The 27,214-nt window shown below is 46.8% G+C and overlaps 1 protein-coding gene across 1 annotated transcript in view; it reads right to left on the bottom strand.

Moving 5' to 3' along the window:
• Nucleotides 1-7,971: 7,971 nt before the first annotated feature.
• LOC142093418 (tetraspanin-15-like) overlaps nucleotides 7,972-27,214 on the bottom strand; it is a 44,289-nt gene continuing 25,046 nt past the window's right edge. The window contains exons 5-8 of the mRNA XM_075174552.1: nucleotides 23,706-23,819; nucleotides 18,795-18,848; nucleotides 18,084-18,200; nucleotides 7,972-8,483 (exon numbers count right to left, since the gene is read on the bottom strand). Of these exons, the coding sequence (XP_075030653.1) occupies nucleotides 8,235-8,483; nucleotides 18,084-18,200; nucleotides 18,795-18,848; nucleotides 23,706-23,819 (534 nt within the window). The 3' untranslated portion in view covers nucleotides 7,972-8,234. The remainder of the gene's footprint in view (nucleotides 8,484-18,083; nucleotides 18,201-18,794; nucleotides 18,849-23,705; nucleotides 23,820-27,214) is intronic.

Raw genomic sequence — 27,214 nt, 5'->3', positions numbered from 1 at the left:
GTCGGGGTTGTGACACACTTTGACTACTGAAAACCACAAAAGATAAAGGAAAACTTGCATATAAAGAAGGTTTTTTGGTTTTTTTTTAGCTTTTTTCCCCATCCTCCCCCAGTTTAAGGAATAAACCTTTCTCTCAACACATAACATGTGCTTCCCAGCAGCGGCCGCCTCCTCCGCCCGCCGCTCACTGACCCGAACAAAGAGCCGGTTGCTAAACCAACAGCGCCGGGGCTTTGCCGCGCAGCCAAAATTCACGGGCTTTATCCACCTGGAGGACCCTTTTGTGCCTGGGAAAGCACCCAGCCCGGCAGCTGGTTACAACCCAGCTCTCGGCGATTTTTTTTTTTTTTTTTCCCCTCCTGGAAATTTGATCCAGCACCTAAATTAATCCCGGGAAGCAGCAGGTATTCGCTTAGGAGGATATACCGAATAGCGACGTCTAGGACTTGGCACCTCTGGGGAACGCAAGAATAAAACTACTGCAGCGATACTGGCCAAAACCCACAAAGTCACCCCAAAATCAGCAACTATTTCTTGCAAGACGCAGTTCAACGGGTGCCCAGAGCAGACCCGCACCTCCCTGAACCAGCTTTTACGATGGGAAAACCCTCCCAGCTGCAATTCCAGCTTTACACCCACCAAACCCCTGTGATTTCAGCCACAGTGGATCCGAATTGAGCCCACGGCTGCAGAATTAGCTCAGCATTAACGCTGGGGATAATATAGGATAATTTTATGTACACAAGAGCCTACATTTCTGTGAGTAATCGGACAGGGGGGACCAGTCGCACTGATTTATAACTCCTTTCATGTGAGGTGCACAGAGCCCTTCACACCCCAACTTTGATTCAGCAGTAAAACCTCGCCTAGCGATGCTTTTCCAAACCAAAAATCCCGCTCTGGCTTTAAATACAATAAAAAAGGTGATAAAATGGGGGGACGGGGGAACGCGATGCAGCCCGGGGTTTGCAATCTGGCTGAGCAGTGGGACTAAGCCTTATTTAAGGCTCCGGCACATTAACCATCCGCTGTCGTGGTCCTTCTGAATACGAGACTGCTTTTCCCCGGGGTTTTGTGGCTCAGAAGGGTCCCTTCCCCATAAAAAAAGAGGAGACTGGGGTGCACATCCCATGGGATTAGATGCTCCATTCCTGTTCAAGAAACCCGCAGGTCTGGGAGACTTTTCTCCTTCCAAATATCATCTTTTCTGCTTCCCCGCTGCCAGGGAGCAGCGGAAGCTGATACGGTTTCCTCCCCCCGTTATATTTTTGGGGTGAGCTTTGGAGCTCGGTGCCCTGAGCGAGCGTTCAACCCAACCCCACGCAGGCTCCCAAGTTGCTTTTACAAGGGAAAAGCAAAGCCAAAAAAACATGGAGCCTTTCTTCCCCTCCCGCTCCCCCCGCCGCGGACGCCAAAGAACGATGGAAATAACCTACCTGGAATCGTTTCCATTTTTTCCCCCGTTTCTTCCCGGCTAAACCAAACCTTCGCTGCACGGTACAAAAAAAAAAACCAAACCCCCAAACTTCCTCCTTTATCCACTCAGGCTTGTTAAACTCCCAAGGCTTAAGGAGCAGATTATAGAGAATATAAAGCACTTTCCTCTCCCTTCGGCTCTCATGACGGGAAGTTACCAAATCAAACGGGATGCGTGTAGGAGAGGTGAGCGTTTTGGGTGGCAGAGGGATGGAGTGAGCGAGAAAGGGGAGGGAGGGAGAGGTGGGAGGACAGAAATCAAAAGGTTTGGGGTTATTTTGTGGAGGGTTTTTGTTTTCCACTCGGAGCGAGGTGGGAAAACCCCCTCCAAGCTCAGGGCAGAGATTTTTGGGGGGAAAAAACATCCAAATGAGGGAGATTTCCTGGGGGAAAGCAGGGCTGCTGCAGAATTGAGGCTTTTTGGGGTTTTTTTCCTCCATAAAATGAGTTTGCCCCCCCAAAACCAGCCCAGTTTTATATCCCGGTGGCATTTACCACCTGCGGAAAGGAGGGGACGTGGTCCCGCTCACGTTGCCACCGAAAGCATACGAAGGAGCTGTGAGCAAAGCCCGCTGCAAATAAAAAACCTCTCCCCATGTAAAAAAAAACTGGAAAACTTTCCCCTCTGTGGGGAAAAGCAAAGCCGAGCCCCTGCCCGCTCTGCTGAGCTGCGACGGGGTCTGCTCGACATAAACCAAATGCAAATTTCTATGGGGGGGTGGGGAGAAAAAAAAAAAAAACAAGAGATCGACAGCTACTTTGCTATGCAAAATGTTAATCTTCACCAAGGAGATTTAACAGGACCAGGCAAAGCCCTGGGCAAAAGCCTGTCGGGAACAAGGTGTGATGCCTGGAGGATGTCTGCAGCCCCGGGACCCCGCTGTACCCCGATTTCCTTGTTAGCAACCTCCCCAGGGCAAGGGCAACCTCCCAAGGGCAAAGACAACCTCTTTATTGCCCACCCATCACCTAAGCAGCCTCAAATCCCGTTTCACACCCTGTGCCCGGCTCTCAGAGACATCCACGGGGAAAAATAAACCTGGGATGTGTCAGGAAATGCAGCGGCAAATGCAAACGCCGGACCAAGCAACGGGGGCGATTTCACCCTGGATTAAATGATGCTGCAAAACCCCTCCTGCTTTTTCGGGAAACCCGAGGGTGACTCACTGGTCCTGCTGGCGTTGTCGTTGCCGCTCTCGTAGCAGCCGTGGCCGCCGTCGTCGGTGTCGGAGCGATCCTGGCGCTCGTAGTGCCGCTCGCTCTCGCTCGTCCTGTCCCGGCTGGAGGCAGATCTTCGCCGACGCCGTTTCCTCCGGTAGCCCCGGGGCACAGGCACCCCGATGTAGATGGAGTGGTAATCTAGAGCCGGGGAGGGGGGGAAAGCTTTAGAGAGCAGATCTGGGTATTTCTCACTTGCAAAAGAAAAAAAAGCCAGCGAGATATTTGCCTTCTTCCCACCAGGCTTAAAGCACCCACAGGAGCTTTTCCCATGTCGTGCATGGGATGCGCCGAGCTGAGCGCCAGGAGACCTGATGCATCAGCTGGCAGGGAAGACCCCACTGCCGTTTGGGGCATCCCCGAGGTTTCGCTCACCTTCCTCATCGTCGTATCTCCTCCTTGAGCTGCTGAGCCCCCTCTCGCTCATCCCATCCTCATCCTCCAGCATGGTCCCGCCGCTCGGAGAGAGCTGAGCCCACAGGGAGGAGAAAGGAGAGAGATTTTAAAGGGTGCTGGGCGGGGGAACAGCCTCTTTGCACGCCTGCCGGGTGCTCCCTGCTATGGGAATCCTTCACGCGTGGTCCCGGCGAAATCACAGGCTCCTTCCCGGATGGGGTGAGGATGCACCGGGAAGCCGGGATCTTCCCTGCGGATGCACCAGGGACCGTCCGGCACCTCCTGCAAGCGCCCACGTCTCGCCTCGGCGAGCTCTCAGCCCTGCCTCGCTCTGCGCCAGCCCTACCCGTGCTCCACCTCCGCTCTCCCCATATTTAAGAAAATCCGGATAAATTTCACCGAGGTTATGTCTCCGGTCTCTTGTTTCTGCTGCTCAAAGGAAAGCGTAAGTGAAGCGTAAGAGATTATTACAGAGCTTTGCCGGTACAATTACAGACACAAGTTCAGTTAACAGGGGTTGCTTGCTGGCAATAAGCACTCGTTTAATTTTCAGGGGGGACCTGCACAAATTAAAGGGATTTTGCAGAAGCAGAGTTCGTTCTTTCCCATCTCCTAAGCACAGATTTTACACCATACACATGCTGCCGCTTGCAGATATCTTCCTTCAAACCTGCTGTTTTATTCCCCACACAAGTTTATTTGGGTTTTGCCACAGATGCTAATTAATCTCCTAATTATCTGACCTCCAGTGATTGCCTTTCACACTTGACTTGGATGGGAGAATGGTTACTATTCATGGCAGCCCGGTCGATGCCTCCCAAAGTCACTTTGAGAGCGGTCGGAGAGCCAGCCTCTCCGCGTCCCCCGTTCCGGCTGCTTGCATCCATGGCAATATCATACCATTATCCATCTATTTTAGGGAAGAAAAATCTCAATTCAAGCTAAATAGATTAAAAATATAAAGCGAACAGGGTGTGCACCTCAATAGCTGGAAGGGTCCAGGGCTGGCCAGGTCGGCTCTGCTTGGGTTACCGAATTACTGACCCATTTCCCCCCCCAAGGCAAAGACCGATACGGGCTCCAACCTTAACCCAGTTGCTATTTGAAGACATCTCTTGATTTAACAGATTTGGGATTTTTTTTTTTTTTGACCGCATTAACCCAACACTTTTTGCACAGGAACCAATTTATTTTAGGGTAAAACACCTCTGAGTGGACAACCGTGCCCCAAACCGGGGTGTATTAAGGGCTAACAGCAGCCACAAGCCTTGGCTTCCTGGGAATAACATTATGTGGCTAATTTTGAGGATTTTAGGAAGCTGGTGCTGGCAGGAAAAACAGCAAAATACCCACCCAGCTGCAGGCATACGTATTTTTGCTCTAAAAATGAGCCAGTACCTTCTAACAGATGAAGTGTCACAAACCCCCCAAGAGATTTCCCCGCGAGCTTCAGCGCTAGGTCGGGGTCCCCAGATGATGGATGGGGATACACAACCCTTCAGCTGGGTTTATACTGGGAAGAAATACGACTTTTTTTGCAACCTGGCTTGGCTCTGGTGAGAGCTCTACCACAGCTCTTTGGGCAGCAAAAATAATCCATCTTCTGATAAACCCACGCTTTGTTAGATCCACTGAAAAATGAAAGGTCTTGATTGATTATGGCTGATTTATGAAAGTCATATAGCCTAGGATTTTTTTCCTCTAATTTTTTACATATAAAGCTTTTTGCCCCCAAATCCTTGCATACAAACACAAGCGTGACGCAGACTAGAACTGTTGGAAAACACGACTGTAAGCGCACTAGAAATAAGGGGAGGAAAAGAAGAGCTCTGTTCCCTTTGCCAATTAAACCCCACTACCCCCACCAGCTCTCAGTTCCGCAAAAACAAATTTTACCGTTAATAAACTCACCTTGAGCTCCCCAAAAACGCTCAGAAATCGGAGGACGGGGCCACAGGGTAAAGTCACGGGTGCTGGTGGGTGCGGGAGCCCAGACTGCTTTGAGATAAAGCTGCTCTTGTAACCATCGTATCGACGCCTACTGCCAAACGCTCTGTAGCTCCCAGGTTAAAATGTATTTTGGGCAACACTGATTGACTTTGGGAGCAGAAAGGCATCACGGGATGCAAATAGACCTCCGGAGAGGATGGGACATTCAAGCCAGCAGAGATCTGGTCTTGCGCAGTGATGGTCCCTAGGTGTCAGACCAGCGGGACGTAGGAAAATTCAAGTTGTCCATCTCCAGCTTGCAGAATCTGCATCTTCTGGGATTGTTGGGGTTTTTTTTTGCATCAGTTTTGGCTCAATCGCTAGGGATTTGGGAGGGCAACTGCTTTTATTTTTTTGCTCTGTGCAATATCGTGTACATCTGATCTTAAGGAGTGGAAGAAAATTCTTCAGGGCGGTGCAGAAAAGAATCACCATGAGTGAGAAAGCTCCTAAAACCCCTGGGGACAACAGGATCAGCCCCTGGGCCATCAAATACATTTTGGAGGGTTTTTTTGATGAGGATTGCACACCAAATTATTTTGCAATTTCCACGTTTTGCTTTTAACGTGTTGAACATCCGTAGATTTGATTTCATGGAAACCAAGCTCTCGGTCACATGAGTATGCCCCCTTTGCTTCCCGAGCTGTCCGCTTCTATTTAACGCCTGGCTTGCTCGCCTCCGCTTAGCCTTTTAACAGGGGTATCAATAAATTTGCATCAAAGCAGCGCCTGGCATTTCATCACGGCTGGCCTTGTCGTTAAGCAAAAAAAATGGGGAATGGGAAATCAGACTTTGTGCTTTAAGGTCGTCCGATAAAGGGGCTTTTCTCTCGCCTCTAGGGAGATTATTCGATGGCACGATCCGGAGTCTCAGCAGAAGCAAAGCAAAACCTGTTTGATACTTTATCCCTGCTCCTGTTTTATTAGATTTGCTCCTCCATGTGTAGCAGGGTCAGGTCTGGAGCAAGGCAGCAGCGTTTTCAAGATGCAAAATTTAGGGTGGATTAGGGAATATTATTGGCATCCCCTTTATTTAGAGTTACAAGGCACGTTTGTAAGCGGGGAGAAAAGCTTTGGCAAAGTGCACTTACGATTTCACGCTCTCGCTTAAATCTACCTTTCCCGTTTTCCAGGCATTTGCAGACCAACTGTCCGTGGGAATAGGGAAACCGGGTGCCCAAGCTGATGCATGAATCAACTTCTCCCCATCTCCCATCGCTCACCGCCTGCCGAAAAACTGTTAGTCCGGGCACAAAAACCTGCTTGCATCCGACCCGTGCAACGCTGCCTGTGCCGGGGTCCAGCCCAGCCAGGAAAACGGTGTAAAGATGTTGGTGGCTGCTTGTCCTGTAATAAAGAGAAAAATAATAGAAATGAACTTTCTTTCTCCAAACACATGGAAGAGCAGGTTGAATTTATCAGCTTGTGTTTCTTAAGGTTTTACTAAACACCTCTTGGAGAGAGGGGGAAGAAGGAAGAAAAGCAAAATCCCCAGAGCCCGCGAGCTACTTGGGTGAAGGCAGCCACCCTGTTATTCCTTAAATGATCGTGCTCACCTGATTTCCCTGGGCTGCAGGTTTTACCTTCTCCACTTGCAACCCCCCCCCGCCCCAATTTTGGCCATACTGTTTTAAAAAAATTCAATAACCCCACTGCTCAGCTCTTACAGTTCACAGCTCCATTTTCAATGTGATTTGCGGGAAAAAAAATGGTTCAAAAAGTGTTTTTTCAGGCCTGTGCTGGGGATTGCTTCTTGTTTAGTTAAAAAATAAAGCCTGGAAACAGTCAGAAGAGGGAGACAGAGCCCGGCAGTCGCACGCCAGCTCTCACCCAGGTTTCCCTGCTTGGGCATCCAAATAAACAAAGCCAGCCTCCGGCTTCCAAAATACCCTCATTAATAAAAAGTGCCACTAATAAACCCAGCATTTCCTTCACCGAGCGGTGCTCCAGAAACATTGCTCTTTTGAAAAATAGACTTTTTTTTCCTTTGCGTTTTGCTTTTGAGATGATTCCTCTCGCTCGATAGATGTGGCAACTACAGCCGGCCCGGGGTACCCGCAGGATTTTGGTACATTCGGAAAGCAAACAGGTCCCTGATCTACGCTCCCTCCTCTGCATTTGACTTATGGCTGCTGGGGGAAGCTTTGCCACCGGTAGGTTATTGCTGAGCCCGCACCAGAGCAGCCCGGGGAGCTTTGCAGAGGGTTTCACGAGGTTTTTTTGATTAAAATATACTTGTATTTTTGCAATTCATCTTGTTTGAGGTTTCCCTCTGCAAGCCTGTTTCCCAACACAGCTCAACTTACCGGTCCAGGGTTGGATGCAACACATGCCGGCTACTTCACTCCCATATCCCGAGTGATGCAGGAGGGAATTGCCGCCTTGATCACCAAGTAGTTGTGCTAAAAAATAAATATTCTAAAAGGTAATTCCTTACCCGATCACGGTTGGTCTCCAGCAGAGGGGAGTTACCACCATCTCCAGGGGCAGCACGTCTTTGTTTTTAAAATCGCTGGGCTCTCCTTTTCCTTGCCTGGGGATAAAAACTGAAGCCGTAGTTCATGGGGAAGAGCTGGAAACCTTCAGAAATGGGTGTTTTCCCCCTGTGCAAGCCTTGCCCAAACATCCATCTTGCCCCAGGAGGTGCAAGTTGTGCCTCCCTGGGGATTATTATTCCTGGAAAAGCCCTTTGGAAAGGCTCTGCAGAGAAAGCTGCTCCGTTTTTCCCCTTCTTTCCGAGGCCTGGGCACATGTGGGTATCTACCAAAAAGCCACTAGTTTTCAGGAGATCAGGCTAAATATAACAATAAAGATACCCCAAAGCGCAATGACGATGGTGCCACTTCCCTCCCCAATGGCCCGACTGGCGTGCAGCGAGTGGAAGCCACTTTGCAAAACGCAACAGAAGTCACATTTATTATGTAAAAAAAACCCCCAAAACCCAATAAAGAGATGTACAAGCGCTTCAAAACGCCAAGGTAGCAAAAGGACCCCAGGGAGCTCACGTGCCCCCATAGTGCATTGCATTTTTTACAACCTTCCAGTGTTACTTTACAGTTTCCCCCAAAGTATCTCCTGAACCTGAGAAGATAAATCACATTATTTCCACATTCGACATCCGCCGTCTCCCTAAGAGCTTTGCTCCGAGCTGCCTTTCAGTCCTCCACCTTCTCACACTTTGCTGTGGTGTCTTCCTCCTCCTCCTCGTCTTCCTCATCCTCAGCATTGACAGGAATGTAGCCCCCTTCCTTGGGCAAGCACCAGCACCAGCCCGCGCCGCTCAGATCCACCGCCCCAAAGCTGAAATCCCGCATCTCCAGGATCCTGAAGTCAACGGTGTCCAGCTTGGAGTAGATCTCGTTGAGCTTTTGCCAATACAGCCAAGCCATCACGAGGCCAATCACCTGCAAAACATGAGCATTAAGGCCACCACGGTCATGCAAACCCTTCCTGAAGGTCTTCTCGTGCAAGGGATGCTGTCACCCGAACTTTCAAACCTGGCCACGAGACACGAGAGGACAAGATCCAGTAAAATCTTCTGCCAAAGCAACAGGCTCGTTGCTAAACTCATTAATTGCCACATCCATCTCACGACTTCCCACATCAGCTGGACGTCAGCACGAGCATTGCAAAGAGAGCGGCAGAGGTCCGGGCTCTTACTAAAATTAAGATATCGGTGCAAGCATGGTGCCACCCAGCTTATTTCCCATTTCCCTGTTGGCTGTCAGGGAATTAAAAAACACACTTTAAATCTTTAGGAGAAGAGCAAAAAAAAGCATTTTCATCAGCGCAAGATTTCAAGCACATTGCTCTGATTTCACCTGATGTTTCCTTTGCGGTGCTACACTACGGTGGCTACGAACAAGATGCCAGCGAGGGCACGGATTAGGCGAGGAGCTATTTGCAGACCAGACGCTGATGAGGGGCACGGTGGCAATCAGAGCATTTTCAGCACAAGCTGTATCTTTTCTACCAATCCTCTGCCCACCGTGACTGCTGCTCCTTAGAAATAAGGTTTATTCTCTGTAAGCCCCAGATGCTTCGGGATATTGCAGGGGTCGGCACTGGGATACAAATAGATATTTTCAATGCATGAGAGGGGATGGAGAAGGAGGAGACCATCTTGAGCCTCAGGGCTTTTCCTCTCAATTTTGAGGCTAGTAGTTAACATGGTTTTTTCCGCATAACCATTCCTTGCAACAAAGAGTCAATAAATAAGCCAGTTGCACCTGTACCATCCATCAGCCGGAATCTCCTGTACTATTGCGGCGCATTGGTTTTGGAGATGAAAAATGTTATTAATCATTTCTCTGGGTCCTAATCGATCCATTAAATAGTCTGGAAAGTGGGAACGTTAAAAGAAAGACAAATGGGGATAAGAGCAAAGTGTTGTTAACGCATTTTAAATTAGGGACTATTTTATCCCACAGCGGAAAGGGAAAAGTGTTTGCCCAGAGGAGGCTGCAGAAAATGGAGGCAAAAGCTTCACAAGGAAAAAGCAAATCGGAGAAGTGTCACCCAGCGAGCTGAAAGCAAACAGGCAAACACAAACATCACCGGGGTTTATTAATTTGCCTTTCAGAGACAGAGAAATACCCCGCCATCTGCACGAGTGGCTTGTGCCTTGCACAGAAGCCACCCCAAAACGGCTCAGTATTTATTTTGCCTTCGCAAATTCACCTGGAGGTGGATCCCAAGGGGATCCCCCGGATCGGCAGCTCTTCCTTCAACAATCAGAAGAAGCGGAAGACCGCGTCCTTTGAGATGCTCTCCCAACACGGAGAGTTCTCCCTTAAAGTCCTCAGGTGGAGCTTGCCCCGTTCCCACTTTCCTAATTGCACCCACCGATCCAAATAAGCACCTGCTTATTTGACCGCACCTAATTACCGATAACGGGATTAATCACCGAAAGAACAGACAAGGTGCCAGAGGCTGCTGCGTGGTTACAGCTATCGGGGCTTTCCCAACTGTGGGAATTACGGAAATGCTGGATTTGTGCCATTAGGGTTCTTTGCTGGGAAAGACGCCTGCAGATGCTGAAAGAAAAACTGAAGTCTGGAAACATCTCAGCATCTCCTTTTGTTATCCAAATGGCCTGAAATCAGGTTCTCTTACAGCCCCGGTAACTTTTGTGTATGTAGCTGTGTAGCTCCCCGCTGCCCTCAAAATATTCACTGCATATTACGTATCTGTCTCAGCAGGCAACTCCTTCCCAAATACTCTACGAAATTATTTCAGCCTGCATACGGAGACGGCATTCATCTCCGACTCAAACGCTGCAAGATGCATTCATTCCCCGAGAACGTGCGCAGGACCAAAATTGGGCTGTGCAACCTGACGGTTGCCTGGGACGGAGTTTGCTTTCGGCAGTGAAGCAAAAATAACAAAACCAAAGACTTTGTCATGGAAACGCCAGCCGGGGTCCGGCTCTCCTATCCCATACGTGTCCCCTCTTTTGTCCCCCAAAGCCGCAGAAACCTCCAGGCAGGGATGCAGGAGGCCAAGGCTGGTTGGATGATGCTGGAGATGCCTCCATCTCTCCATGTACTGTAGGGAGGGCCCAGAGCAGCCGCTCCCACACGGATCCGGATAATAAGATTGTGCTAATTCATATTCAACAGCAGAGCCTTTAAGGATTTAAAAAGTTTTAAATGTATGTCAAGCTTTAGCGTTATTTACTTCTATTCGCATGTCATCACTGGGCAGATTAAAATCCCACTGCTGACACAGTGAAAGGACCAAGCAAATAAAACCCTTTGAAATGACAAATTTTAAGGCAAGCATGTCATTTTTCCCTCCCTAAACCAAACAGTAATTCAGAAAAGATTTGTGTTTACAATAAATTGAATGCAAATGAATCCAATTCCACAAAACCAGCCGGGTTCGGGGACATCATCCCTCCTGCTCCTCTCCTCCCGACAGCGATGCGACATCGAAGGTACCGCAGGACGCAGCATCCCAGTTAAACTGGGGATTTCTTGAACGGAATAAAATCACCCCAAGTCCTCAATCAGCAGCCTACATCCCACGGCCTTCGCTCTCCTCTGAGTTATGAACCAACTTCCATTCCAGCTCGCCTCTAAATATCCTCTTTCACTTAATGAAAACAGAAAAAGCTGTCAGGAATATAAATGCATTCAATATCCCCGGCACCAAGGGCACCATGTTTTCCAGAAATAAAGAGACTTCTAATGTGAGCGCTGATTTTATTCTATTGCAATAAGGAAGGTGTTATTGCAGAAAGGCATGTTAACAAAATGTATCAAGTATGAGGCTAAAAAAAATTAAAAAGCTGCTTTTCTCCCTGACTTCCCCTCCCCGCGATGGTAATCACCAGCGAGCGAGGGGAGAACTGCTTGGGACTTACTGCTTGCAGGTCATTTAAAGTTAGAAAATTGCCTGTTCTTCCCGGCTGGCGTTCAGCAAAGTACAGAAACCACTTGCTGCCTCGGGAGGTCTCTAGTCTGCTGCTTTCCGAGCTTTTTGCCGGGGGATTTAAATGCACAGGGTTTGCACGGGCGTACAAGATCATCGAGTAGCTGCTCTTACAGCGTGCAAGAGCAGTTGCATGCATAAAATAAATCCAAAGACTTTTGCATATCGAGGGTGCAGACCCACCAGGAAGTCACAATATGATTTTATACATATATATATATATATAATTTTTGCAATGATATCGCAACAGCAACTGCAATATATATATATGTTTATATTTGCATTGATAATGCTATTTGTAATTTGGTGGCACCCAAAGCCAGGGATCCCCTGTGGTGACAGCTATGGAGGAAATCACCCTGCAGATGACATTATTTGAGAATTATTGCCTCGCTTCCCGTCCGGACACTGCAGGAGGGAGCGTGCAAAGGCTTGCACAGGCGTATCCTTCCTGCATCCTTCCCTTCGCACGCGTTTTCCTCCCTGCTGGGGCATGCTGCCCACCTCGCCCTCTGCTCCCCAACCACCTTGAGCACGAATCAAGAAGGGAAACTTTGCAAAACCAAAGCATCACCATTAGAAACAATGATAATCACTGTGGCCATGCAGATACCCGGATTATTATATTTTAACCCACTAAGCACATGACGTTGCACCAGGAAGGAGATATCCTGTTGTGCCTTTTTTTTTTTTTTTTTTTTGAAGAAGAAAAGGTTAAATATCTAAATGCACAGCAAAACAGAATGGGGGGCAGATGTCTGCTGCCGTTTCCCACTTCTCCAGCTCCTCCCAGTAGCAGCTCGGTGCCCTTGAGCCGACCCAAACTGGCACTTTGCACTGAGGACCAACCGCAGCCGAAGACCTTTATCTCCATCTCTCGGCAGCGCCTTGGGACTCCCCTGGAAAGCCGCGGCTGAAATCTGCCCCAAACCCATCCAATTTAGGATAAGGAACTTCTGCGTCTTCACTTTCAAGCAGCAAAAGGGTGAGCAGGATGTCTGCTGTCAGCGAGGGCCAGCCATAAATTCTCCCATCCAAGCAGCTAAAGGAAATTCATGTCCATCAGAGAGAAAAAAAATAAGCGCTCCAAAGCGCAAATCCTCAGGGATTTTGTCTTGGACTCCCAGGGGCTGTACGATGCTTACGAGCCACCTGGGAGGATGGGGAAATAAAACCCATTCATCACTTGCAGCTTTTCATATCCTCCCACACCGCTTAATCAAACCCCTCATTTGTATTTCTCCCGTCCCCGCGAGAGGGACCTCCCTGCCCCAGCAAAACCATGCGGGGACACGCAGCCAGGCAAGGACAGTCTGATTATTTTTCTGTTTTAAGTCCCAATTATAAACGCTCATTTAATCCCAACACGTTCCCATGGACGTCTGCAAGTCCCTGCTACTAGAAGACCCTTGAGTTTTCTCTATGCAAAACCGCAAAAGCTCAAAAAGCAAATTAAAACCCCGTTATTTTGTTCCTGAACTTGCAATTATTTCTAGCCAACTTAGAACAGTGACACTAATTATAACTGGGTGCTGTATCGTGATTGAGCTACGGGTGTTGGCCTGTGTGGCTGAGCGAGGACACCATCCTGCTGCTGTTCCCAACTCATCGCTCCAGAACTTAAATAGTTACTGCCCCTGACACAGCAAATGTCTCACTTCATCCCCTGATACTACTCCAAGGTATGAAGAGTCAACTTTATATTACAAGAGATATCCAGAAGAGATTGGAAACACATGGGCCGGTGGTTTCAGCGCCTGTACTCCACTCTTTTTTTGTGGTGGCAGCAAAGCATCCTGGTTCTCCAGCGCGATCCAGCTCAGAAAAACCCTAATATTGCACTTCTTGGGATCAACGCTTGCTCTCTTCTTCAAAGCCCAAAGCTCTTTCCCCCTGGAGCTGACAGCAGCCAACGAAGACTTTTTAAAACCATTTCAAACAAGACAGCATCGGTCCTAATTACCAATTTCCTACCAACATCACAAGACCAAAACTAGATTAATATGGAAGTTTGGGATATTTTAACGCAACTAATGGTTATTCCTTCTCTTCCAGCACTGGAGGAAGTTAAATATATACAAGTATTTGAGGCTATGCTCCAATTTCTGTGGTTCTGGTGCCGCACAGAGCCTTCTGCTAGACATAAGCCATGTATTTCTGTCTCCCACGTAGGTGCCATAAGATTTATTACGAGGCTTTTTGGTGCTCAGCTCCATCCTTGCCAAGCCCCAGCTTTGCTCAACGTCTCGTAGCGGCTCCACTTGTTCTTTTGGATTAAACGGTTTTGCATTAGGAATAGGTCTCGGCTGATATGGCCGAGATCTAATTGCAATATCCTCCTCACTGGGAAATGCTCGTTGATTGATGGCTCGTCTGGCAAAAGGAAGCACGCTCAGAGTCAGGAACATTTTTGGAAGCAAAGAAGGAAAGGGCTCAAATGCTCATTTTCAGATTATTATACAATAAGAAAAAGGTCTGGAAAACCACAACTGTTTTCCCTTAGCGGTGTGCGCATGCATGTGTGCACGTGCATGTGATGGGTGGCTCGATTCGGGGTGGGAAGGTTACATTTTGGGCCCTTGCAGAGCACTCAAAAGGAGCTCAGCTCCTCCAGTCGTATTTTTCTGGGCAATCAAACATGCAAGGATCAATTTGGCTTTTGCTTAACACGGGTAAAAATTAAGGATGCAAAATAGCAACAAAACGATGCTCAAGAGCCCTTGCAGGGTGACAGCGTGATTAACCACATCCCGCTAAATCAGGGTCCCGACAGAACCAACTCTGGCCATGGAGAAAATAATCCATCGTCCCAACGAGTGTCTTCTGCAAGTAAAACTTTCTGCAGGAAACCCTTTTCCACGCAAACGTCACCGGTTGCTACGCAAGCGTGCGCCCGGCTGCGGAGGTCCTTGCCCATTCGGGCGGCTGTAAAGCTGGATCCTGCTAAACGGAAGAGTTGAATCATTTCAAGCTTTCCCAGAGCTAATCAAGTAAAAAACAAGCATTTATCTTCTATCGGCTCTTCCTTCCATAAATTGATATTTATAGACCAGGCTTAGAGGTCATGGACTGCAGATGGAAAAATCCCTTTTATTCCCCTTTTCTACTACATTAAGCATGTGTCAGCCACTTGAGAATATACCGCCTTCCAGCCCCTGGAGCAACTACGATATTGAAAAGCAAACAAAATACAAATTAATCTTGCAAAGAAAAAGGGAACTTTGGTAATACAAAGCCCTTTTGGGAGAAACATTTAACATCACTGTCACCAAGAGATGAAGACGCCAACCTGCAAGATGCCCGTTGCAAGTCTAATGCTGCATTTTTGAGGATTGAAATAGTTGATCTTCTGGATTTATACTCTTAGGAGGGAACATCTACCTCTACACTGCGGCCCTATTACTCTGTAGCTGCTCCCAACGTAGAGCTTTGGAGATTGATGAAATATCAAAGTGAAACAGAGGTAGCAACAATTTACCGCTAGTCGGCTGCACGGCGAAGTCAATAAATATTAACCCTTGGCAGTGATCTTTCAGAGATTTTTTTCTTTTTAATTGGACTTGTGCCACTTTCTGCTTCTTTAGGATGGAGAAAAAGGGGTTGAAGAGCTTTTTTTATGCACTTGTATCTACCTTATTACAGTGGCTACGTCTTCACCTTGCTAAGGAGGATGAAATACCATCAGAAAACATCCCCTGCAAAGACACGGGGGTGGAAGAGTTGGAGATGCTTTTCCTGAGGCCAATATAAAAGCTGCTGAAAGAGCACCTGGGCATGGCAAAGGGGAAAGAGCAATGCACGAGGTTATTTTGCTTATTTTAACTACAAACCCATTTTATGCACGCTGTAAACTCCTTGGATAATCTTGCTAGAGGCAGGGAAGGTAGGGATGCAGTCGGCATAAAACAAATTTATGTGCTTTGCTGCACTTGCTGAAAGATCTGGGGTTTCTTCACAATTAAACACAACTAGTACGAGGCCACAATGTGAATTTGCCATTGACTGCCAGCGACTAAATTAAAATGTCTTTTTGAGAGCGATACGAAATGCATCATGGTTTGGCCTCGGTCTGCAGCTTGGCTGAGAAGAAGGGCAAGGAGACAGGATTGTTACTGGAGAATGAAACATAGGGGAAAAAAAAAGAGAATTAAAGGTACTCTGCAAAGGCAGAAAAATAATTGAGTTGCTGCATTTATGCTTCGCTCTGAATGAAGTAAGACAAATGAACACAACCACTTCCCCACTCCTAAAATGGGATTTTTTTTCCCATTGCTTGATGGCTTACTTAAAAAAGGCAGAGCCATTCATGATTTAAGAGCAATCATAAAACTACAAACTCCCTCTGCCTTGCACCAGCTGGGAGAGAGGCTGACTGTCGTGCGGTGACATACCCAGGCAGGATTTTTCCCCGCCTCCTCACCCGTTCAATCAGTTCAACACCCAACAGGACCCAGCAGATTTACAGCTTTCCCCAAACCCAATCAGACAGACGCCCGCACGCGTGAGAAAGCAAAGCCGAGCAACCTGCCCTGTGCCCTTGGCCTCTCCCACAGATATTTGGGCAAAAGCAGAGAAAACTAAAAATTCAATAACTTCCCGCAGGATGGAAAGCCAAAATTTGATCATTTCCCACATCTGAGCGTGATGGAAAGACAACACTGAGAGCAATAGTTGCCCACTCTCCGTGGGCGCTCTACGTCAGCCCAAATTTTTCTTAGGTCCTTCTTTCTGCACAAGAAGAGCCGGTTGCTTACCCCAAATCCAAGCACAAATCTCGGGCACTCGCATGATGAACATCAGCCGAGCTCCAATCCCAACCTTTGAGCCCTCGAGCTGCTCGTCGACACAGACGAGGCTGAGGTTTGACCTTAAGGAAGAGCCACACTTTGAGGAAAATTAAGCAAAACCCAAAGCTGGACTCGGGACGTGGATCATGTCCCAACCTTCTCCCCAGCATCCTGCAAGTTTTCCACCAAGGTGGTTTGCAGCTCCACGGCGAGGCACATGTCCTGTGCAGGACATGACAAATACCCAAGGGCCAAAGATGGGACAGGTCAATACGTTCATTCTTCCCAAAGTTGAAGGCACTGTCACCTCCCCACATCAACGGCACCAACCCCTTTCTCCTTGGATCGGCAATTCAAGGACAATATTCTCACCTCAGCTTTCTGCTGGCAGCTGCTGGGGATGAAGCTGTTTCTGGGCTGACAGCTCCTGGCAACACAGATGGCCATTTATAACTTAATTCCCTCCAAAACTTGACAGAATCAAATCCGATTTATATTTAAAACCTGAAAATCGTGAGCAGATGGGAAGAACGAGGTTCTTCATCTGAAAAGCATTTAACGACATGCCAGAAAAATCACAACGCTTGCTCAAAAGCACTTGATATTCATCAAGGCTCAGCAATCCTTATTGCCATCTCTGGTTTTGCTCCCCATCCTTCCCAATTAAGAGCATCATGTTGGCAGGTTAATGGGTAACGCAACAGGCGGCTCCTCTAATGGGCTCTTGACACCCTGCGAGGCAGATGGAAGCGGTCGCCTCTATTACAGCACTTTCTCACCCCATTTCTGTGCCCGTTACATGGTGGTAGCGCAGCAGAAGTCCCATTGCTCATCTGCATGCTTTGGAGAAAGCACTTTAGAAACATGGAGCATCACAGCTAGGATCGGGAACAAACTGCTCCCCTCTCTTGGTTTTTCATTTGGACCATCTGACAGCTCAAGAGGAAAGTCCATCCTTTGAAAAATTAGCTCAACGCACCACATATTTCCCCAACAGCTTCTGCTTTATTCAACCACTATTCTACCTTTCACTGCAAGCGGAAACATATAAAAAAAAAAAAAAATTTTATTCCCATTTAGATAAAACCCCGTATCTGGAAAGCATCACCAAATACCTCCAGCGGCAAACCCAACGTTACATCCAATGAGATAAAAAGAAAACTTTCACTTGTGAGCCGCGAAAGGAATCAAAAAAAAGGATCAAATCAACCCTAAATCATCCAAGTTTGGGCAAAAATAATTCTGGAAAGATCTAAGAGAGATATTCACCTCCTTGCTAGCACAGTGCTAACAGTGTTGCAAAGCTGCAACCCAAAATTTCTCTCCATATCGAGCACCTGAGATGGTGAGCTTAATTACCTGTGCTGGAAAGTTGCTGGATCCTCAGGCATCGCTAATGGGAAATGGATTTCATGATGCATGGCAAATTCTGCTAAATTTACGATTTTGGTTTATTTTGGTTAATATTTATGCTCTGTTTGGAGAGAGCTGTAAAAACAAACGTAAAAGGATTGGCTGTGCTAACATATATATGCCTTGCTGTTAGATGCTATTACTTGACCAATAATTTGATTTCAGGAGTGCGTTACAAGACAGCCAGCACTGCAGTCGTAAACTATTCATTTTGCTAAGGATGCTCTAGAAAGCGCTGTGACTTTTCCCACCCAAGACACAGATCTCAGGTGTAAATGGAGGGGGGGAAAAAAGAAACTAAAAATGAATTATTTTCCTCCTCCAGCACAGCGAAAGAAGCCAAGAGGACGCCGACCGGATCCGCCTTACCTGTGGAAGCAGCAGTGAGAAAACGATGCCCAAAGTGGCCTCGAAGTTGTCTTTGAGCCAGAGCCCAACGGCGTGGATGCAGCCTCGCACGTGGATGACGTTGAGCAGCTCCAGGCGCTGGAAGCAGAGTGAAGAGAAGCATCACAGTTTTCATTGAGATGTTGAGTTGGGGGGGAGATGTTATTTCTTGCATTTGCTCCTTCTTGCAAGCCAAAGGAGAAGTGTTGCATGAGAAGTGTTTGGGAATTCATTGCTTGGATTGGACCTTTCCCTGGGTTTTCTTGCCAAAAAAATGTCCCTGGGAGATATGGACCACATGCACAGCGATACTGCAGCTCTCTGCTGCGATACAGCCCCACGGTCACCTCCGAAGGCCTCAAAATCAGCTTCTCTCCTACCACCAAGCCTCAAAACACAATTCAGGACCAGCATTTCCCAGGGCTGATCCAGGAGAGACCTCGTTGCTCTCTGAAAGGCCACACCAAAGCTTGCAGGGACCACCCAAACGTGTCACGAGCCTGCCCGTGCTCTGCAAGCCTGACCAACACCCTGGGACGCTAGGGAAAGGCAAAAAAAAAAGAATTTATATACAGCTGCAGTAACAGCCACCCTTGGGGGGGAAGAGCTTACCTACAGACAACCAGTTCGTTTTAGGGGGTTTGGGGAGGGAGAAGCAAATCTTGTACGTACGAAGGAAAAAGCCAACGTTACCTCTTTATCGAGCGTCCTGTATCCACACAGGGTGTTAATGACTTCTCCAGGGACCTGCGAACAGAGAATTGGTGAACAGACTTAGTGCGGAGAAAGCCAAAGGGGAAATATAAGAAATGAGAATAAAAAATACAGAAATAGAAGAGCTCGCCCAGTTGCCTCGACCATTCAGCGCAGCAGCTACCCTCAAACGTCGCTTTGCTACTACGGGCTCCTTTTTGCCCAAATGCAATGCTGAAACCATGCATGCCGGCAATAAGCTCTTGGGTTTTTTTAATTTTTTTTTTTTTTTAACCACTTTTCTGTCTGGATTCTGCTGTTTCAGAGGATGCCCAGGTCCCCTCAACGCTTTTCCAGTGATTTGAGCTGGGACCACCTCCACGTCACATGAACATTTAGCAAAGCAGCTCTTTCAAAACGTTCCCTTGATTTTCTCCTTGTTTAATTCTGGCCACCTTTTTCGACACACCTTCAGTCGTGTCTCTCCTTCATAATAAAGGGAATTTCACAGGGATTAAATGTATTGGGCTCTCCAGAAATCAAGTGGGAATTTCCCCAAAGTCTCCCAGCACTTTGGGGAGAAATTTTGGGGATTTTAGACATCCCCAAGGCTTAGATCTTTGTTGGCCCACAAAAATGTTTCAAGAGCTACAGCTAATGAGAGAAATCCCTGCCAAACACTGCTATTCAGGACCTTTATAAAATAAAATCAAACCTAATTCCTCTGCTTCTGTCAGGATGGAAAAGCAATACATTTTGGGTTACAAAACCAATTCTTATTCATCCCAAAAAAAGCAAAGCCGGAGAGTAGCTCCGGCACATCCTGAGCTAGTTGGGTACTTTGCACCTCTCAGGATTGATCTTCTGTCAGGTCTTTTTGGCTTGTTTCATGGATCAAACAGCAGCGTCCATAACACCATGTATTTCTTAAGGGGCCCTGTGCCCATAAAATAATAACGTGCTGAAATTATTACGCTTTCAGAAAGATGGCTTTGACAACCAGTAAAAGCTCCTGGACAACAAAACAAAACCATCCCGTGCTTCGGAGGCATAGAGATGAAAAAGAGAAATGTGCACATTTAGGTGTAAATTATGCTTTCCTCCAAGACACAGCATAAAAGAAATGTGCACCTCTGGACAGACTCCAGACATAAAGCTGCAGCTTGTTCCTCCTGTAATTGGCAGGAAAATTATTCCAGCACTACCTTACCAAGAGCTTCTGTACCTACCGCATTACTCACAGTGCTATCAAAAATCCCATCTCTCACCACTTCAAAACGTTATTTACAAACTGGGCGTAGTTAGGGAGACTAATTAGTCCCTGTGCATATGAAAGACTTGCAGGGAAATCTGGAGATCAGCAGCAAAGCACCCATCAGGATCAACGAGAGAGAGATCATGGTCCCAACGTTGGGACCATGAAATGGGAAGCCTTCAGCATAAGGGGAATTTGCAATGCCCTTAAGGTAAATGCTGTCACCTATAGCAGTACAAAAGAACCTGTTACATGACTAAGGATCCATTTATTTGGTTTCCATTAAAAAAATAAACCATTTTTCTTGACAGCTTTCAGTTGTCCTTGCTTTTCAGACTCACTTTTGTGGACATCACAGGACCCTTGCCGGAGAAACACCATTGCTTTCTCTCAGGCTCATCGTTCGAACACATCTGGCTATGGCACAAATCCATCACCACTTTTCTTCCTTCTTGCATTAAACAACCAAGGGTTTCTCAATCGTCTCCAGTCCTGCCCGTCTCCTTCAGTAATTACCTCAAAACCTTGTAATTGGGAGAAGCATGGAAGACAGAAAAGCGAGATTTTGGCCTTGATCGACTTTTGTCAAGGTCTTGCATGGAAGAGAAGGTCAGAGCTGAATTGAACTTTCTAACGTAAAACCAGGCAGAAGCCTTTATTCTTCCAGAATGCATTTTGATGCCTCCAGGGATCACAAAAGAGCAACACACACAGATGTTTAAAACCCACCGAGGGCAGAAGACTGCAATCCCTGCAACTTTTTATTTAAACAGCTGCTTTTCTCCCCAAAATCAGTGCCAAATTTCAGCGGTGACACTTAACAAAGGGTTCGGAGACACTGCGCTTGGCAGAGGCACAGCTACGCTGCGGCTTCCCGGGAGAAGGCACAAGTGCCTTGGAAAACCATTTAGAAAAGCACTTAGAGATGAGGATCCAGTCTCACAGCCTCAAGTAGGTGCGTATTTGCCCACTCCTTCTTCCCGGGAAGACTTTAAGGTCTGCGATCTCAGAGATGAGACTCTTCAAAATAGCCAGAGCATTTTTGGAGGATGTCTACTCTCATTACTGCAACTCAGCCTGCCCTGGAAGATGCTCCAGGGGATGCAACACAAAGCTCTTCGAGGGTCTTGTAATAAAAAAAGTCTTTTATTGGAAAACAGATGGTTTTATGGCTGTATTTAATAACAAGTTGAAAACATGTTGCAATCAACCCCCTAATCCATGTTTCACGCTCCTTCCTTCAGACAAGCTCGCTTCTATCAGCATCTTTTGTTCTTTCCACAATATTACGTTTCCAAATGACATCTTCTGGTACATCTCTACTCAAATCTCAAAGGTCCTCTAAGACAAAAGGATGCTTCGCTCTCCATCTTTTATTCAGGAAGGCACAAATAGAGAAGAAGGACACAAGAAGAGAAGGGTTTCTTGCCCTACAAACCGGTGGATTTATAACTGGTTGATAAAAAGGTTATTCATAGTGGAGAGACGATCGTGTTCATCTCTCTCCAATGCAGAAGAATTCACACACGTGCCTGGGCGGTCCCTGGTTATCCCTCCAGCTGCAGGGCCAAGGCAAGATCTTCTCTTCAGCCCTCAGGTAACATATTTTGGGGGAAAGGGTTTTCAGTGGGGCTTGCACGTCGCTAAGACCCAACCAGGTATGTCCAGAGTATCACACACAGGTACCTTCTTCATCCCGAGGTGCAGAGGTGCTTCTCCCACCTTCTCAGCCCGCAAGGAAAACCCCCACAACAACTTCGCAATTTCAGCAAACGGCTACGAATAGATGTGCTGGAGCTTACGGGAAATGCAATTACAGGGGGTTTCACTCTGTTGTTTAAACTAAATTGTTATTAGCTTGTTTTATGTCGCAGACAGCAGAAAACTCCCAGGAGAGCTGGCTTTCTTAATCCTTTTCATGTACTATTAATATTGCGTCAGGCTGATTTCTTAACCAAAAGTGCCCTGCAGTGCCAAAAAATAAAATCTCTGAAGAACAAGGCTACATCTATCTACCTGGTTACTCGTCTCCCCAAGAACAGGTTTCATTTCTCATGGAGATTTAGATGCATTTGGTGAGGTCTCGCTTCCCATAAAACCACCCCGGCTGTCAGAGCCACATTCATGGGCTTTAATTCTTGAAAAAGAGTAGAGGATTTACTGCGGACTTTCCCTCCCAAGGGCTGGCTGCTCCGGTCCTTCGCTAGAGCATCCTCCAGACCCAGCTCATTGCAATGGGAAGCCAAAAAGTTGCCTTATTTCTTACCGTACTGTATTAATCATCTGTAATTTCTTGTATCTCCAATACTGCCTGCTGCGCTGAGGTCTTTTGTTTGCCGAAGTGTCACCCAAAACCGCGGGGAGTGTAAAAATACTGAAAAATGCACTTGACTCCCTCCAACACATCCTCACTCGTAATACAAAAGGGCAACACATGAATTTCTAATTCCATCTTCAGGAGCTTTAAGATTCTTAATCAACGCCCTGATTAGAGATGACAATTATTTTTGCAGCTGATTTGCATGTCAGACTTCCACTGATACTTAAGACACCTCAGATTTCCCTCTTTTTCTGTTAAAAATTCAACAACAATACTAGATTGATGATATAATTTCCTTGCACAATTCGTAAAGCCTTGGGGCAAGGCCAGGGTTCAGAGGCAACGCTGATACTCCTGATGCTCTGAACTTCGAGGAGGTTTTGCTCCCAGGATTAAGCTTAGCAAATCCTTTTTAGCAACGTTTATAGCATTTCTGGCCACAGCAACCAGGGATATTTGCATTTTTTTCCCCTGCTTTGGCCCAGCTCCTGGCATTTTATCCACAGCATGTGTTAGATTGATTGCAACGAGGTGGATGGTTGTATTAAACAAGACGGTGTCAGAGCACTTAGCTTAGTCTCAGCAGAAAAGCGCTGCTTGGGGTGGGGGTGTCTTGATTTTCAGCTCTGCAAATCAGCACAGGAGACCCTAATGGCTCTGCAAATCTACTCCCATCTCCATTCGACCCAACTCGCAGCGTGTCGGAAATGCAGCCTTGCAAGAGCGATTGCTCACGAGACTATTTTTATTCCATTGCACAAGGGTGGCACTTTATCCAAATACCTCTCACGGCCCCATTTTCAGCAAAACCCCCAGAAACTCCCTCATTAGGAGCAGACACCAGCAAACATGATCCCCATATACCGCTAAACCCCGCAGCGGCTGGCTGAGAAAGGTGTCCTCTTGGACAGGAAAGCAGGGGACAACAGCTCATTCAGATCCACGCTGAGATGCAGCCAAGTCCTTTTAAGATGCTATTTCTTTGCAAAACGATCCTCCAAACCATTTTATATCACACGTTAGGTTGAAAAACACGAACTCGGTATTTCTAACAACTCTTCGGCACGATACAAATGCAATTAATAGCCCAGTGTTTTGGTATTTATTCTACGTTAAAACAGCAGAGCCTACAAAAATATAGTGTAGCCCATATATATATTTTTTAGTTTCTTTAGCGTCTCACGCTGATGCTGTCTCAAACCGCTTTGCAAGACACCAATGCAGTTTACAAGAAACCCTGCAGCGCAGAAATATGCAGTAATAACCAACTGGAAGAGGGCGTTTTGCTGAAATATTGACTGAAATAAAGGCACTTTCCGTGCCTCGGCTGCCTTACCTTCCTGATACAGCACGTGTAGGGCACCCCGCACGCCAGCGGCCCGCTGCCGTTGCAGGAGTGGTACTGGTTAACCTCCCAGTCTCGGTATTCATCGCCGCCGCAGCAAGAAAACTGCAAAAAGAAGAAAAGGAGAGGATGAGACGTGCAGCTGAACAAACCTTGACATCTCCCGCCCACCGATGCATCTCCCCTCCAGCCTTGCCCTGCATCTCCAATGCTGCTTTGCAACGCCAGTATTGAGAGCCCCGATTATTTTCTGCTTTCCAGGACAATACGAAGTTGAAGACACGGTGTAAAAAAAGAAAAGTGGGTGTTTAGCCCCATTTAGCTGGCGTGCAGCAGTTATAGATGCGTACATACGTGTATTGGAAGCATCCTTGCTTTCACAAGCCCAGGAAAGACCAGGCTCATTCATGCTTCACTGATTTAATTACAGGTGACTAATCCATCCTACTCCCCAGGGCATGCAGGAGAGATGGCTCTTTCAGCGCCTTGAATGAATGCATTTCTTGGCTCTTGAAGGCAGCTCGGCTAGTTGGTGCCATTCGACAAAATGCTAATAAGGTTCCGCAGTCTAACAGGGATTTCTCTTCCCGTCAAGTTAAATTAGAGATCAAATGCTACAGCTACAAAGGAAAAAAGCTTCTTTTTTCTTCTGTTCAAACAATGACAAAAGAAAAAAAAGTTTAATGAAAGTCATTTTCTGTTCTCTGGAGAATAAAAGTGGGCTTATTATATACAGAGTCATCCCTTCTCTCGGTAAACAAGCTTGAATCTTTACATTTTTCCTCTGGAAAGAAAAGCCTGAAGTGGGCAGGAGAGGTGTGTGTGCTTGATAAGACAGAAAAAACACAGGGTTTCCCCATTTCTTTAAGGAGCAGCTTTCAGCAGAGGTTTAACCCTGTGAGCATCTGCTCCCCCTCCTGCTGCTGGGTTGGTGGCAATACTTGGCCAACGGGAGCAGGAAAAGACATCACCTCTTGGGGTCTTCGTGGCCTCCTCCCATGCCAAAAATAGGCAGATATGGCCAGGAGCAGCCAACCTTTAATTCCTCTATCGCTTTTAATCCTACCCATATCAGTGAGGGAGACCAGCTTGCAAAAGTTGCCTGGAAAGAGGGGGAGAAAAGGGATATTGGCTGTTGCTACCCATTTGATATCCCCATAGTGCAAAGAAGTTTTTTCCATTTGCTTTTATAACCATGCAAAAATTGGCACAAAATCCTTATAATGAGGCTTACTAGCTGCCGGGAAGCCTCACCGGGGTGTTTTCTACTCTGCAAAGAGAAGTTTAGCCCAAACTGCTGTTGTGCCTGGATTTATTTCTCATAAGCTGAGACAGACTTCGGTGTGGGTTTTACTTTCATGCAGGCTCCCGGAGCTCAGAGAAGCATAACAAGCAGAAAAACCAAAGACAGCCCATGGAAAGAGCCTCGCAGGTCGCATCTGAGGAGCTCTCCATGTCGAGGACCGCCGCCGCCTGCGAGATGCGGGCTCATTACGGCTAAAATCATCGCCCTCAAAGCAACACACTCGAATGAGCCACGTTGGTGAAAGCTGCCTTTAATCTTCCCCAAGAAGAAAAGAGGACGTTTGCAAGCGCAACACCCTCATCCCTCTGAGCCTTACGTTGAGTTTGGAGCCACTCGGGTTTGAGCAAGAACCGCAGCCCCGGCAGCTCTTTGAAATTCAAATCCTGTGCTCAGCAAAGCAGTTTGAACTCTGTTCTTCCACCTGTACTCAGCAAACCATTAAAAAAAGATAAAGCGAGGAGCAGCAGATAGCTGCAGTTACTGACTTGGGGCAAACCTGGGCTTTTGAGTCATCGTTGTCTCCAGCCTCGCATCCAAGGGCTGCAAAGGGCAGTAGTTCAGCAAAAATGAGTGATAAAAATATAAGTATTATTTTCTTTAGGGCAATTTATGTCCATATCTACTTGCTCACAGGCAGCCAGACCGAGTAGGTGTCGACAGGTAAAACCACATTATTTGCACCATCATCCTGGTAACATAAAATATTAATGTCTGGCACTTCGGACCATAATTACTTGTTATTTTTACTGTATGATACTGGTTTAAGTGTGTGAAGGCAGTTGGCTCTAGTTTAAAGCATCACTTGAGAGAGGATTTAAGCAAAATTCAAATCCTAAAGAGCGTAGTATGGTTTTGCCTGACCTAAATAAGCCGTGTGCCAGCTAACCTATGCATAGACAAGGTTTTTAATAGGGAAAATGGCAAGAATAACCACTAAATTATGATAACAGGCTGCTCTGAGCTTGTGTTTTATCAAAAAAGCAGGTCTGGGTGCAATCCTTCCAGACTGACTGCAAGATTTCATCCTCTCAAAGTGAACTGGGCTGCTCAAGTCCCGTAAAACCAATTTCCCTTCTCTTAAAAGCAGTTATTCCTCTGCATTGCTTCTCCCCGGTCCTACCCCCAGGAAGAAGCAACTCTGCATTTCAACCGCTGACATTGCTGCTGTTCCTGGTTTGGAAATCATACGCTAATATAAAAGCTCACAGCAAGGAGCTGCACATTCTTGCAAAGCTCCTTCTCTCACTATAAGATAAAATATGCAGATGTTAAAGACTTATCAGCAACACCATAAGTGGCCACAACTTCTTTAAGTACAGAGAGAGACGTTGAGATTAAGATCTCCCGCTGAAAACTTCTAATAAAAAGTCAAGTGAAGAAGTAGACAGGAAAAATGTTGTAAAAATGGGGTGAGATTATATGATAAGTGCCTGATCCTCGCTTCTTTGGAGATACAGAAACCTTCCTGCAAATACATCTGCTTTATCTGGAGATTTGTGGTCTAACCTCCATGCCAAGGCTCGTTGCGGATGGCTCCTACATGGACTTTCCGACTGCTCGTGGCAGCATCCATTTATCATTCATACAGAGAGGTCTGAATTATAGCACCCTCTTCGAGAGGTTGGAGTAAAACTTAAAAAGATTCAGATCTTTCTCAGAATCAGTCGTGTCTTGAGACCTTCAGAGGGCTCCCAGTCTTATTAACGCGCTCGGCTCAGTAACAATGACTCCAAGAGTTAAAAGCAGGTATTTAGCCAAGAGAGGGGAGCGTGGAGGGCACCGGTGGCCTTAAATTCCAGCTACATCAAAGAAGAAGGAGCTTCACAGTCTCCTTTCCTTCAAAGCGAGAGATAAGATTCACATATTTATGATGCTCCAACCCATAATGAAAGGAGAGAAATGAGGCTGAGGTGAGAATAGAAAGTTCATCTGAAAGCAGCTTTGCTGGCAAAGCCTGGCTCTGCTTTCCAAAACCAACCCAGGAGACGTAACATCACTGCGATTTCTCTCCTAGATCTCAAGTTTTTGTTTTTTTCCACTTTTTTTTCATTCACCAAACGCTTCGAGCCAAGTGCTTCCCTCCCGCAATAACACAAATAACAGGTAAACCAAATATCCTCACTGAAAACATGAACAAACCTACACCCCCCAAATTCCCAGGAACGGCTTCTCGCCGGTGCTGAAAAACCAAATG

This window comes from Calonectris borealis, chromosome 27 (assembly GCF_964195595.1).
Source record: "Calonectris borealis chromosome 27, bCalBor7.hap1.2, whole genome shotgun sequence".
NCBI lineage: Eukaryota > Metazoa > Chordata > Aves > Procellariiformes > Procellariidae > Calonectris > Calonectris borealis.
The sequence above is the reverse complement of the archived record's forward strand: the minus strand, read 5'-3'. Positions and strand labels throughout refer to the sequence as shown.